We start from the raw sequence: 15,881 nt of genomic DNA on the forward strand, positions 1-15,881 counted from the left end.
ATATATATATATATATAAATATATACAATATTCTTATTTATATATATTTTCAACTTTCTTTCTCCCTTGTTGCATCCCTCTCTTTCTTTTCCTTCTCATTACAATGCTTTCTTTCTCTATCTCTCTTCTTTTCCAATTACTATCGTTCTTTTCTATCTCTGTTGCGTTCCAACCTTCTATGCATATGTGAATACATACGGTAAATGAGTGACTTGGGACAAGTGCAGGTGACTTGGGACAGCATATATTTTTGTTAAATTCAATCATGGAATCCATCCATAAATCTCTAAAGGAATTTGAAAAGTATCTGTTAAACTGTCTGCATAGTACATACATTGTAATGATAATGACTTGTGATGGTTTTTCTTCAGGTATGCTTTTATTTAATTATTTAATTAATAATGGAAGACACCACACATTGTATTTTAACTGTTAAGCATTTGAACAAGGACGTGTATATTTCAATTTTTACACTTATAATAATTGTATACGAAAAATTGAACAGCTGTAAGATTTCAAAGAAAAAAACATTAATCTCTTATTGTCATTTCTTATTGATCCTAAATATCTCTTATATACAATACATGGACACATAGGATAACTCCGGCAAATACGCCGCACTGGGATTTACGCCGCAGAAGTCAGAAAAAATAGAAGGAATGGGAATAATTTTCTCGCAACTACTCTGTTACATGCCTTTATGTTATATTAGTATTGTGTTATGATTTCAGCTTCTTACTGTTAATATTAATGAAATTATTGTGAGTTGAATCGAGTTATCATTGTAATAAGTAGCGCCATCATAAATTATAATCTACATAAAATGATTACTGTAGGGCGTGTAAAAGACCTAGTTGGTTATTTCGTTATATATACGTGTAGAAGAATAGTAAAGCATGTTTTATAGCAAAATACAAGTGTTTTGCTTTCGTATTCTTTGTTTAATTTGCTGTCTCTCTCTTGTATATCCCATCTGTTTGGGATATACGGCATTTTTAGCGGATGGGATTTATGCCCAAAGCATACAAAGTGCGCAGATTGAATTCAGTGCACTAAATGCAATGAATATATTACATGAAATATGTACCTCATGTCATAACACTTGTAATATATGTAGGAAGATTGTAATTATTATTTATTACTTCATATACATATTTATCATTCTTATTCCTTAAAACTTTATATAAACATATTTTATAAGTTATTGTGTCATTTTATGTCTTATTTATAAGCATTATTTGTAAATTTTTCATGAGCTGTACCCCCCTCTCCCCTTATTAGTAGCCATATATCCCACTCCTGTGAGATATACGGCAAAAATGCAAGGATTTCAAAAAGTTCATTTCTTAATACGAAAAATAAATATTTCGGATTTCTAATATTTTTTTCATAGTAGTAGACAGTACAAAGTTTTTACTGATATAACTGTAGTTCGTTTACTTTAAACATAGTAAATAATAAATTAAGCTTTTGATAGGTGCGGCGTATATACCAGAGTTACCCTATGTTAAGTATATCAACCATAAGATTTGCGAGAAGTTTAGTCATTTCCTGGGAAAAAACAGTCCATTCATGATTGTACATGATTATATATGGGCACACATAGATCATTAAATAAATATAATTAAATAATGTATAATTTTGAATGCTAATATATGATTGTAGGATGGTTGAGTGTATATTCGTGTATGGTCGTATACATTCACGTACGGTTTTGTATGAAATCATACATGAACGTATGCATGTGTTGTGCGACGATGCATGGTCATGTACATTCATGTATGAATTTGTATGGAATCCTATATGAATGTATGCGTGTTGTTATGCGACCATGCATACTTATATACATCCGTACATTCATGTATGGATTTGTATGGAGCAATACATTCATGTATGGAACCATACATGAATATATATGGGTTGTTATATCTACAACCATTGCATAGTCATGTACAATATATGAATTTGTATGGAACTCTCATAAATGTATATGTGTGTTGTTATGCAACCATGCATAGTTATATACATTCACGTATGGATTTGTATGGAATTCTACATGAATGTATGCGAGTTGTTGTACGACCACCCATTATCATATACGATTCTATATATGAATTAAAATATAAGTATAGAAATTTATATATTGCCATTTTTGCGTCCCTTCAAATTTTTTACACGAGGCAAGTGTTTCGTTCGCCTCACTCTAGTTCCAGCACTGATATTTTTAATATACACTAAAGATAACCCGATAAGAATCGAAATGTTTATGTTTTTATGACAAATATATACTTTATAACAATTATAGCTTCATAATTTTATAGCATCATAACCCAGCTCGGTTTAGAGTCCTGTATCATTATTATCTAATTTTAATTATTTGAGTTAGCTTTTAACTATTTTTATATTTATGCAATGTTTTGCATCTCTTCTCTCAGTCGTCTCTTTGTTAGAGACGCGGTGACCTCTTCTGTATACATATATATCCACTGATATATGGAATCTACAGTTTTTGACGTCAGATCTGAATGGCCTTTTTTCAGAAGAGGTGCTCATGGCAAAGATATTCTCAGTTTGCCATTGTCTTCCGAGGGGTGATTAGTGCTTTTAATCACAAGATGAAGCGATGTTCTTTAAACGCGGAAAAAATCGCGTATGTAGGGCACAGATCACGAGTCGACCGCTCAGAGCGTGAATAAGTTGCTCGCGCCCTTAATTATTTTGCATATTAATATACATATATATCACAAATTCATCCGCGTCACGCATGTTTCAATATGGTTTTGCATTTCCGGCATGTATCTGTAGCAAGAAATTGTTTTATCCAACGCATTGAATGGATGAAATTATTGTTGATATCGTTACATCGTGAATCTAATCGACTGTGACACTCGATGGCGCATCATACACTACGAGAGCGTGTGTAATTATACGATAATTATCGGTCAATACTAATCATTCCGCACGCTAATAATTGACAGCAATATGAAAGATCAAGCAATTAATTGAATCCAGCAATTCCTACATTTTTTTTGTTAAACTATTATCGCAAAGTTCTCGCAAACGGGAAATATCGTTTGCTTTTTCTCTCGAGAGAAACTGCCCTTGCGTTAAAGTAGCTGCAAGATTAAGCAATTAGAGCGTGATGCTGTCCGTTTAATGTATTCCGCAATTCATCAGCCAACGAAAGCTGAAGAAAAATATGCGTAACCTAAAGAAAAGCGCATCTGCTCTTGCGCGTTGTTGCGCTCTCTCATGCATCTCGACGTTTACGATGGTTAATCGACGAGCAGCGTTTCGACCGTGTCTCTCAGCATAAACCAGGAATTTCTCCATGATGCGATTACCTAGCCATTTTCTACTGTTTCAGAGAATTCGTACTACATCGCATGAGAAATGCACGTGCAGGTTATACGCTCGAATGTACGACGGCTGTGTGGCTTGCATGGACGCGCGCGTCTTCTATCCTCGTTTGGCGAGGAAAAAAATTAATATTTATGTGTCTTCGTTTGCACGCCACGTAACGCCATCAACTATACTCAATGGCGTTACGTTTTAATGGTATTCATGGTATCCGAGCATTACGTGCGAAAAATGCTCCTGAGAAAACCGCTCCGTTGATCAAACACCTGGATTCTAAGACGACATATAAGCAAATTTATTTTTACTTTCCAAGTTAAGAAATGCTGTTGATATTTTCTAAAAATAGCTAAAACTTACACAGAACATTTTAAATTATGGTATCTTCTTGAAACATCTGATTTCCGTATACATTTATAAAATTCAAATCTTTTAAATTGTATCGCGAAATTTTAAGATAGATAAAGTCAATTCGGAAAGTTTATAATATAATTAATCCTCGGTCTGTAATACTATATTTTTACTCTCTTCAGCACAAGTTTTTTTTGTTGTTCTAAGCTTTCAAAAAATAAAAATTCATTATTTTTTAACATCTCTGTTACATTAATTGTTAAATAGTTTTTTAATAAGATATTTTAGGAGGAGCAACCTTCGCCCTCTTTTATTTCGCGAAATTGGAGAGAATTTTGTTTGTGCAAACAAATATGTTACAAATGGAGAATTAAGAAATTCGTGCAAATTTACTAAAGTACACAGTAAAAAAATTTGTGTATTTGTGTAGGAAATGGTCCACTCACGTTTGTATTAACAGTTTGTGTTGAATTTTTTAACATATTCGAATGTTAATTTAATATAATGTGATTATGTTATTTAAAGATTTTTTGTGAAATTGATATTTAATGTTTCTTAGTATCAAAATGACACAATTTATGAGTAAGTGAACAGGTAACATAAAAATAATGTGTTTTAAAACATAAAATCTAAGATAAATGAATAAAATACGTGTTAATTTAACATATCATAAATGTTAATAATTTTCTGACAAAAAAGATTTCACGGTTTATTTACAAACTGTGTCGATGTTATCTTTCTTTGTATTTATTCTTTTACATAATATTTGTGTTATCTTCTAACATATTCATCTTGTGTAAAATTAACTTAAAAATTTGAGTTGAGGACCGTTTGGTCCTCAACTCATGCGATTTATGTTAAATTCAACACATTTTTTCCAACTGTGTATTTACTTAAAAAATGCAAGAATAAAAATGTGTTTTTTATTTTCTAAAAATATATGTGCATGAAATTTCATCTATCAGTCTTTGAAGATTTATGAAAATCAAGTTCATACGATTTCATGGATCTGTCGAGATATGGAAAGAATCGTATCAGAGTGTAACAGATCATTACAACTCACGATAGCTGATCGTATTTCACGCGATGAACCTGTTACGATATCATTTCGGTCGTATTTTACAGTCGAACAGAGTCATGTATTTCTGCGTGAATAACGTTGTCTTTATGAGCGCGTTGCGATGCAAGTATGTACGTGCAGCAATTTGTAGATTGATGACTATTGGATACTTTAACGTCGCAAAAAACCGTATTACACAAATCGTACATGTATTCCGCAGACATTATATAAGGCACCATGTCATCGCCAGTCGACCGGTCAGCCATTAGCAAATGTTACTTGGTCAGAGGCAATCACGCGGATTTTCAGTACTTTCACACGTACTAGCGAACCGATGTTGTATCGCATCAAACAGGCTACTTTCATATCGAGCGATTTTATATCTAACTCACGATCAAATTCCTAGCAAAAGTTTAACAGATTCCATTAGAGAATGAATTGGAAAGCTAATTATGCTAATTAGTAAAACGCCTTATTCATGCAAATTATGATGAGCGCAATTACAAATTGTAATTACACACCAGGCACAGTCACACATAACTTTAGCTAAAGTTTAGGAAGTTGATTAACATCGGTTAATTAACGGATATACATAGTGCACAATAAATTGGTAATTAAAATAATTAAATTGATAATTAAAATAATCGACGTAATATATTTTATATTCAAGTTCTCTTATAACAACATTATCGTGGAACAAAATAAAACATATTTTCCCATAAATTTAAAAGTGACGGAAACTTGTGTTTGGCAATGAGTAATAATATGAAACGTGAATTATTAAATGAAATGAATTATCGTGAGTTGTTTGACGTCTTAAATGAGACATTGTTTAATTCATACTCTTAAATACACATCTATGCACGTGCGCACGTAAAAAAGATAATAACATATTGGCGTTATCATTTTAATTACCATTTTAATAACATCAATTGTAGCCAGTTGGGCAAATAGTATTTTTCTGATCGTTAATATGTGTGCAAACATCATATATACTAGAAATGCCGCCTTTTTTACGGTGAAGGCACGAGTGCATACCGTGAGTTCTCTTCTTAAGTCCTTACGTGAGAAATTCACCGGACATTATGAACATGAAACGTACTTTGCTCGTCATCGTACGTTGCATCGTACGGCGTCGTACGCTACAAGAAAAACTGACTTTCTACCTTTTCAGTGCAATTGATTTATGGAAATTTCACTGTTCGCATACCGCTGCTATTAGAGATCATTGAAATTTGCGGTACGCTGGTAATTTTCTGATACTTTCCGTGGCAGATCATCGAAATAAATTGCCTTTCCGCAATCTCACGCTATCCAGTTATGAAGCGCAGTTCTACGCTATCTAGTTACGAGATGTGTTGCGAAAAATTAACAGCGGAATGCAAAAATCTTAACGAATATAAAGCGTAATCAAACTAGTAATTATGATAATCGATATTGCATTGTTGGATATTAAAGGAACAACGGTAATCTAATTCCTTGAGTTAAATAACATTTTTACATCCATGTATGTCAAAATATAAATAAATCGATCTATTTTTTCTGATTAATTTCAAAATACGTTTAAATCAACGTATACACTCAATAAATATTTAAATAATAAATTAAATTTGAATCAAATTTAATACACTTTCTTGGATTAAATTGTTTAATTTTATTGTTTTGGTTAAATTAACGACATATTGGGTAGAAGCAGAGACGACTATAGAAATGATTAAAAATAACTCAAATTGGGTTTAATTTAATATTATGAAATTAATAGTGTAATATATTTACATTTAAGTTCATTGCTTGTCAAAATTATCGTTGAACAAAAAAAAAACATTCTTGAGGCTTCCATGGGCACTTTCTATAGAGAAATTGTGCGTTTCGCGGGTTATCTCCGTGTTCAAATTCATTCTTAGAATGCCAACATTTCATGAACATTGCAGTTCACTTCATCAGAGCGAGAAACAGCTCTAGTAGCGAAGAGTATAACCTTCGAAGATAACCCGCGAAACATATAAAAATTTCTGTAAAAAATAACATTTTCTCATACATGTAAAAGTAATGTAGGAAACCTGTGTTTAATGATGTTATATAAAACGTGACGTAACTTTTGCTAATTAGACAAATTTATACGGAAAGAATAATTTTGTATTTAAAAATTATATTACACAAATAATTTTATAAAATTATATAAATAATTTAATAGCTACAGCCGTACATTTGAAAATAATTTTGTTAAATTATCAAAATAATTTAAAAATTATATTTAGTTAAATTTTTATATACCTTAGAAAAACGTTTTTTTAATGTACCATATACAGTGAAAGTAACACGTTACATCGAATTTAAAATGTTTCTTGTATAAAATTATTATAATTCATAAAAAATTGTAATGATTAATCTATATTGTCTACAACTATTATAGTTAATAGTTAATTACAGATACTTAATTACAATATTCGGTCATTAAATTAATCAAATATATCGTTTCAAAATTAATATACGTTATTCAAGCTTCTGATGTGATACTCTAACAATAAGCAACTCATAAAAATAACAGGAATGTATGAATATTACGGCATACAATATTCTGAAATGCATATTGCTGCTTTATCAATCCACTGCGAATAGAGATACGGTAGATTTCTGCTGTCTTTTCGCGTACTATCGATAGCTGGTAAACTCATGCGTTATAGTCGGTACACTGATGCTGATTTTCCAAGCATCGGAGAGAAACATTAATTTATATTTGTATGAGAGACACCGTAGATGGTGCATCGATGAAAGCGCATTGATGCAAATAACGAATGTCCTTTCAATGTTTCAATGTTTCTCCTTTTCTTTTCTCCCCGACTGATTGCTCGCATCACGACTTCTATAATTTCCAATTTCGTTTTAATTTCATCAAATTACAGTTAGTTTAACTTGTTAAAAATAAAGATGAAGGTATTGAAGACGAAGCACATATAAGTACGGGACATTTCACCTGGCAAATGTAATTGTTGATTACTTTCGCGATCCGTAATTATGCTCCTGCACTTTCCTGCTAATTACCGTCAGCCTCCGTTCTCCGCAGTTTGGTTTTTTAATTAGTGATTAGAGATATGCTCGCGTTCGAGTTACGTGGAACTTGGAAAGTGCACGTCTCTCTGGCGAAGATATATTTCCGTGAATATAGATATATGTGCCGTGCTTTGAAGCGATCGCATGTGTTTTCCTCGCAAGTTTCTACTCGGTCCTGATGTACAACACGCGCGCAATGGCTTTCTACACTTTATTCCGCCAGTACCTCACCATCTTTACGACCATCGGATCATTAACCGGTGATAAATTAGCGAAACATTAAAAGAGCTCGTATGAAGTTGTACGTTTCTAATTTCTTTATGTCGATTAATTACCGACCGATCAGTGTTTATGAACACGTTGGATTATTTCTTTCGTAATCTCTTTCTTTCGTAATTGTAACATCAATAAAAAAGAAGTATAAGCAAAACTTTTTTTTCTTATAAATAGTTGACTAGTTGACTAGTGTCGACTATATAAAATATAAATTATTGAATAAAAAAGAGCACAAAGACAATAAATGAAAATAAATAAAATTAAATGATAATTTGGTCACTCCAGCATCACCTTAAGCTATCGACGTAAATTGTTGATAGCTCACGTAAACAGTTGATACACGGAGAGAATTTTTTCTTAGAATTTACCTTCAAAATATAACAGTCGTGGAACAACATTGTATTTCGAAGAATTTTAATGTAAATCTCTCTCATTCATTAATAAAACTACAATAAAATATAAAATAAGTTTGACCGATTTTATTGAAGTGCATGGTAAAAATCTTTAAAATGTATTGTACCACAACTACCATATTTTCAGGGTAAATTTTAAAAGGAAATTCTCTCCGTTAGCTTACGTATATATTTAAACGTTTTGATTTGTAACACATAAATTTTCATACATATTATTTTACAGCATGATATAAAATTCTTGCTTTTTTCTCCTTATAGAATCATTATAAAAATATATTCCGTAATTAAATAACTAAACATTGAATTTTAAATTTTCATTTTTATAAATACTTCTCTGTTCCAAAAATAAAAAATAATATAGATTTAGATTTCCGTTACATATTTATTGTCTCTGTCTTGGAAAATTACATATCTATTTCCATACAATTCTATAATCGATACGATTCGGAGTTCCCGTTTTTAAGAAGATAAACGCACGACTTTGAACGGCTTCGAAGTACGTCGGATTGCGTTTCCGTTATCGTATCGAAATCTGACTAATCCGCGAGTGTCAATGACTGATCACTATCGGTCCCGGTCTGTCACACTGCAGAGTCTGTGTATTAATGGAAATCATACACGACACGTGTTCGGTTCTAATTATATCCGTGCGACACACGGTTAATCACGAGAACTCGGTCGTAATTCTAGGCCAAACATGCGTTGGCATCTCTATGCATAGTTCAGAGATACAGACGGATATGTATATGTATATGTATAAGCGCGATTAAACCCGAAGGATATTGACATCCGTATGTTATGAATATCGTATGAATGTGGAAGTCGGACGATGAGCATGCACAACGGATCTGAATGATCCGTTCAGGAAATGCAAAACACGGATGCAGCACAATACGGAGGCAATGCGGCAACTATAAATTAACACGGAAGTATTTCTCTCGCAAGATGTTGGATGAAATAGCGAATACCCTAAATCGCGTTCCTCGCATGTTAAAACACAGAGGTGTGCAGAGGTATTCGATTCAACTTTATCATCCATACACGGAGAGAATTTTCTTTTAAAATTTACTCTGAAAATTTAGTAGTTTTGTAGTATAATACAATATTTTAAAGATTTTTACCATGCACTTCAGTAAAATTGATCAAATTTATTTTATACTTTATTGTTTTTATTAATGAACGAGAGAGATTTACATTAAAATTCTTCGAAATACAATGTTGTCCCATGACTATCATATTTTCAGAGTAAATTCTAAGAAAAAATTCTCTACGTGTATAGTCTTTTTATAATTCCGTAAAAAAGTATTAAAATACTACATCGTGCGAAAATAATTGTGCATAAAAAATAATATATATGTTGTCGTAATATAACAATTAGAATATAATAATTAAAATAATATTATTAAAAATAATTAATAATTAATAATTTTTTGTGTTTCGTATAGAAACATTGTGGACGTTATCAATTTTTGATTTCGAAAAGTAGATAATGGATATTGTATTCGCTACTGTAAAAATTAATTATAGCAAAAAATTAAACAATAAAATCACGTGCATATTTTTTTAACAAGTGTTTGATTAAATTAATATACACAACAACACGTGCCGTATATGATTTAATTAATATTTTTCTTTACATCGCACACATAAATAGATTGACCAATTTTATACTTAGTGTAGAGAACAAATATCTCATCGCTGAATTAGTCGTAAAATGAAGAGAAAGACAAGATATCATTATTTCCAGATATCTATAGATGTCTAAAATTTTCCTACAACAACGAGATAAAAATGATGATACACAAAGATTTTAGAATAAAGAATAATATTTAAATAAAATATGATAAAGATAAAAATTAACAAAAATATATAATTGTTCATTTATGTTGAACAAATTAACTGGAACAAGTGAACTCTATTCACTCGTACATTTAAAATAATATTAAAATAAGCTTTGTAAAATTATTTAAAATATTATATATATTTTGGCCAATTTTATAACGTTTTGTTAGCATGATAAATCGTTATAAAATCAAGTCTGGATAATAAGAAGAAATGTCGTGAGTTTTGACCTCTGACTGTAGATTACTTGACTGTTAATAATACTTCTTTGCACAGGCGCCTGAGAGATGAAATATTGACCCGATTGATAAGATTATTATTCAACATGCATATAATTTCAATGCAAGACATGTGGAACGTGAGCGTTCGATATATTTCATATTAATATTAAAATATAGCATATAGTTGGAAAAACAGAAAACCGTGGAAAGTGGAAAAGAAAACTATTCATCCTTTATTACGCATTTAACTTTAGTACTTCAAACTAAATTAAAATATGCAAAACGAAATAAATTGCATGGCAAAATAATACGAAAATGATGGTAAGCTTGTTCAAAGGGTGTACTTTAATTTAATTGTTGCAAACTATGATTCAGTTCAACTTTTGACTTCTCGAGAGAAAATTTCAAAAAGCTCTCCCCTCTTTTCGTGAAAATTTTACTGTTAGCCCCCGTGAGAATTACAACGAGTGAATTTCACGAACGTCAGAGGAAACTATGCCACCTTGTCAAGAAAAAAGAGCAGGAAACGCTCAACGGAGCGACATTCAGTGGAGAATTATTGAAGTCCAACGTTCTCAACAACGCTCGAATATCGACCTCCGATGTGCATAACTCCAACGATGCTTTCATGTAAATTCAACGTTGACCCATCCCACCCCAGGTTTATACCAGTAGTAATCGCATTCGACGTGGAGCGAACAAAGTTTCCACTCGAAAGTTTACAACAAAGTGACAGTCCAAGTTATCCTGCCTGTCGATCCAAAAACGCTTCTCCGCCGAAAACTATTATACTTTTGGAATTCATTAAAGAACAATTGACTATTTTATCAAACGAGAACTTGACATAAAAACACTGCAAGTTTTGAATACCAAAATTTCAAGAGAAGCAATTTACCTAAATATCGCTTAATCGTCTTACAAAGAATTAACTTTGAATTAATTTCGTATACTGTAGATAGTTCCAAAAATTACTGATTTTTAATGGCGGTAATTGTGAAAATAAAAGATAATGTTGAGACAATGTTGAGTTTTCTTTCTTTTTAAATATAAAAAATTAACAAGATAGGATAATTTCACACTTTAATATACACTTATATGTATATTAGAATAAAGATACACTTAAAAAGATGTATCATTCTAACACTAATGATTTAAAAGAACTGGTGATTGGTTATTTGAATCTGCGTATTTGTGTATGTATTATCATCGTTTTTGTGTATTATATTGTTTGTCTTTAAAAACGTTCTCGTTACATGGTTACATTCAATGGCCGAACTTTTATATCTTGACCTCTTTCGATTATACATTCAACGATCTCAGTTTACGTAATGAACAGAAATAAAAATATACCGCCGCACAGTGGGCCAGGCAACCCGAAATCTTGGCCAAAAACTAAATACAGAATTTAAAGAAAAGAAACTGTTTATCGTTTTGTAAACACTTCAGAGTACTTAAAAACTGATTCTTACATGTATATCCATTGATTAATATCATTACGCGGTACATTGAACTTAGAAAACCACATAAAATCAATAATGGAGAGCATAATGCATTCGTTAATGAATTTTTGAATAATTTCGTAATATGCAGTTTTTTTGGTATTTTTCCATTAATAAATATTAAAAGATTATGAAATAAGTGAAATGGCTATTAAGAAAATATGTAAGTTTAATATGTTTGGTACAATTTATTCAACCGTAAATTGATTTTTCATGTGTACGCGTTGTTGATTCTCGCCACACCTAAACTTCACATCCAAGTGAAAAAAATGAGGTATCATTTTGTTTAGTAAAATGTGTACTTTGAGCTTGACCTGCTCAATTTTGCTCGTTTTCATTTCTTTCAAAAAGATCTACTACAAGCATATACCTTGAGCGTTATTCTTAGCTGTATGGAGATATTCAATGTACTAATCCACTCAATAACGTTAATGAAGGAAATTTGTAATTTTGTAATTTTGACCATAAATTCATAATGAGCGATCTCAAAAACCCCCGGGTAAGACTTTATAGCCCAATCGTTTCATATTTCAAATTTTGGCCAAGATTTCAGGTTGCCTGACCCACGTTTCTTTATATTATAAATTTAATTTTAAATTATGATCGTTCCGTAAAACACACTATGTATTTACAATGATTTTTTAAAATTAATTCCTTTATTGTAGTTCATTATTTTTAGTCTAACACCGCGATCTAAAATCTATTTATAATAGCATCATAGATTCAAAATAATATCAATAACTGCTCTTTGTGTAACTCCGATAAAGTTAAAAAGTTTAGATCCACCATTTTGAGTTCGCCATTTTGAATTTCTACATTTTGAGTTCGGATTAAAAATCAGAGATTCCAAAAACCTCTGAATACCAAATTTAATAGCAATTTTAGCATTTTTAGCATTCACGTCCGCCATGTTGGATCCGCCATTTTGAATTTCTAAATTTTGAGTTTGGATTTGAAATCAGTGATCCCAAAAACCCTTAGATATCGAGTTTTATGTCAATCTATCAACATTTTGAATTTTGGCCAAGATTTCGGGTCATCTGACCCATCGTGCGCCGTTGGACTCTCCTTGTATGTATAATAATTGCTCTTTAATTAAACATCGTTGCTGGTGTACGTTTACGAGATCGAATCGATAATGAGAATACAAGTGTTCATATTAAATAGAAAAAACGGGCAATTAAGAGCCTTAATACACGGTAGTTAGTGCGATTACATTATCAACAACATATATTTCCAATCTTACATAAACATAACAACCGAATGTTTCGGCTCAATTCGAGCTATCTTTAGCAGTCTTGCATAATTAAAGATTCTTGATGAATTATCAGGTAATCGTATGAAGAAAGTAACAGAGTACAGCATGAAAAGTCTTTCAGATTAAACAAGTGTTCATTTACACATACACAAAGACACGAGAGTGACGTGTATTCTCTACAAAATTATAGTGTTTTATTTCTCGTCGTGAGACAATTCGTATTGTCTCACGAAATTATTCGTGCAGTTTGACGATTCTAATATCGCAATTTAAGCTTTACGATTTTAGTAATATATTCGCCGATTTATATTTTATAGAAATTTAAATAATAGAATTACTCTGTCATCATTACCATTTATAAAAATATTTTTTGAGGTACGGATGTCTTTTACGGTTGTCTTTTATCGAAAGTGATTACGGAATGCTCGTATATTTACTTTTCCATGAGAAATAAAATTCATAAAACCATAAATTCAATTAGAAAGAATGAAAAAGGATTTTTTTTCGCCTGTTTTTTTGGGTCCTCAATTTTTGGACTGAACTGTGTGCCAAATGACACCCTACAATGAGATATTAATTACAAAGAAGTTTCAGGTTGAGGTGATAATTGTTATCATAGCTGGAGGGGGTGTCACGTATTAATTATGTAGGTATATTACGTTTATGCGAAAATCCGATTTTTTTACATTCAAAGCGTCATTTACATAAGACTGCAGAAATGCGTTCGCCACAGTGAGCTATATACATACTAAAGTGAATCTTCCCTATGCTAACGCTGGAGAGGGGCGGCTGACTGTGCGAGAGTGACAGCTATGCGTGATGGGTACGTCTGTCTCACTTTAGTAATAGTACGTGAACAAAGTGAGACAGAGACGCATAGAGTTCAGGACATTAATATTTTTTAAAATTATATTTGAATTGCTTCATTTTTTGACATTTTGTACTTTGTTAGTTACATAATGCCTACAACCATTTGCTTAGGTTGCAACAAACAAAAACGGAAGAGAGATGATAAGTTTTATGTTGTCGACAACATTTCAAATGCATTCACTGTCGTAAACAACTTGCGATAAATTTACAACGCTAAAAAGCAAAAATTAGATGAAATAAATACAATTCCGCAAAAATATACATATATATATATATATATATGTGTATAAAGCTCGATCGCGATCCTGCCTTCATCGGCTGGATCAAGTTTCTTAAAATACCGGACTTCGTAGATTTATAATAATGCTAATTCGATAATAGACTTTGATTCCACCTCCCCCCCAGCTCTGAAAACAATTGTCACCTCAACTTGAAACTTCTCTGTGATTAATGTCTCATTATAAGGTATCATTGGACACAGAGTTCAGTCTCAAAATTGAGGATCCAAAAACGGGCGATTTTTGCGGTCATTCTTTTGTATCACGACGAATACGTATATATAATATAATAACGACGATGCAGTATAAATTATATGGACGTGATAATGACGGAACTGTCCGTTGACATCTCAGGGCTAAAGAAGACGGAGGAGGAGGAAGATAGCACGTGGGACAAGTCCATGGCTGTCCTAGGAGAATTGATTGGAACCACAATTCTAATCTTTCTGGGGTGCATGGCATGCATGGGTAGTATGAAGCCGTATATCCCTGGGATTGGGCCATCTATGATACAAGTTTCCTTTGCTTTTGGTCTCGCTGTTATGATTGCTATACAGGTATATATTACTTTGAATCTGACAATTAACATTATTCTTGATGAGAATCATTAATATATCGTTTTGTGACACGTCATTACGTTAATCAACTTTTCGATGCCATATTTTATTTAGTTTTAGATTAAATTTCTTTTAATCATAATTTATATTAGTTTTATTATTTTTCACTATTTATTTCATATTTTAATGTTGCATTAATAATTAATGTATATTAATGAATATAGAGGAGAGTTGCCGAATGCGTACTGGTTGCCTAAATCTCTCTCTCTCTCTCTCTCTCTCTCTCTCTCTCTCTCGTATCTCGTCAGTATTTTATATTATTACTTAATACAGGCAATATTCAGTAACAATAATATAAAAAAATACATGAGAAATGAATAATATAGACAAAAATAGCCTACATCTTGTTTTATGGACGTTAGCGGCGTTTTTAAAAATCTGGTACATCTGATATTAATTTTTAATCAACTCATGTACTGATAACAACGCGATCATCCAATTTTATTATAAATTTTTGTATTTTTATAAAAGAAGATTTATTGTAGAATATTTTATATTCACTGTCTATACATATTTGCAACATTATAAAGATTAAATCGATATTTTTATAAAATCCATCAAGTTTCCTAAATTTTACTATCACAAGATAAAATTGATAATTGACAATAATAAAACTAATAATTGATATGAATACAAATGTCAAGTGCAAAATATATTTGAGCCAATTTTATTTTGACGTCCATTTGTCTTTTCTTTATTGTTATTTAATAATTATAAAATATTTGATTTTCTTAAATAAATTATTAAAATTAGATATTAATTAATTATTAGATATTAGTTAATGATTT

At 31.4% G+C, this 15,881-nt stretch overlaps 1 protein-coding gene across 1 annotated transcript in view; it reads left to right on the top strand.

Annotated features, from left to right (window-relative positions):
* LOC108728954 (aquaporin AQPAe.a) overlaps window positions 1-15,881 on the top strand; it is a 31,259-nt gene that overhangs the window by 11,843 nt on the left and 3,535 nt on the right. Inside the window, exon 3 of the mRNA XM_018457800.1 lies at window positions 14,831-15,033. Within this exon, the coding sequence (XP_018313302.1) occupies window positions 14,831-15,033 (203 nt within the window). The remainder of the gene's footprint in view (window positions 1-14,830; window positions 15,034-15,881) is intronic.

Source organism: Mycetomoellerius zeteki, unplaced genomic scaffold (assembly GCF_001594055.1).
Source record: "Mycetomoellerius zeteki isolate Tzet28-1 unplaced genomic scaffold, Tzet1.0 scaffold68, whole genome shotgun sequence".
NCBI lineage: Eukaryota > Metazoa > Arthropoda > Insecta > Hymenoptera > Formicidae > Mycetomoellerius > Mycetomoellerius zeteki.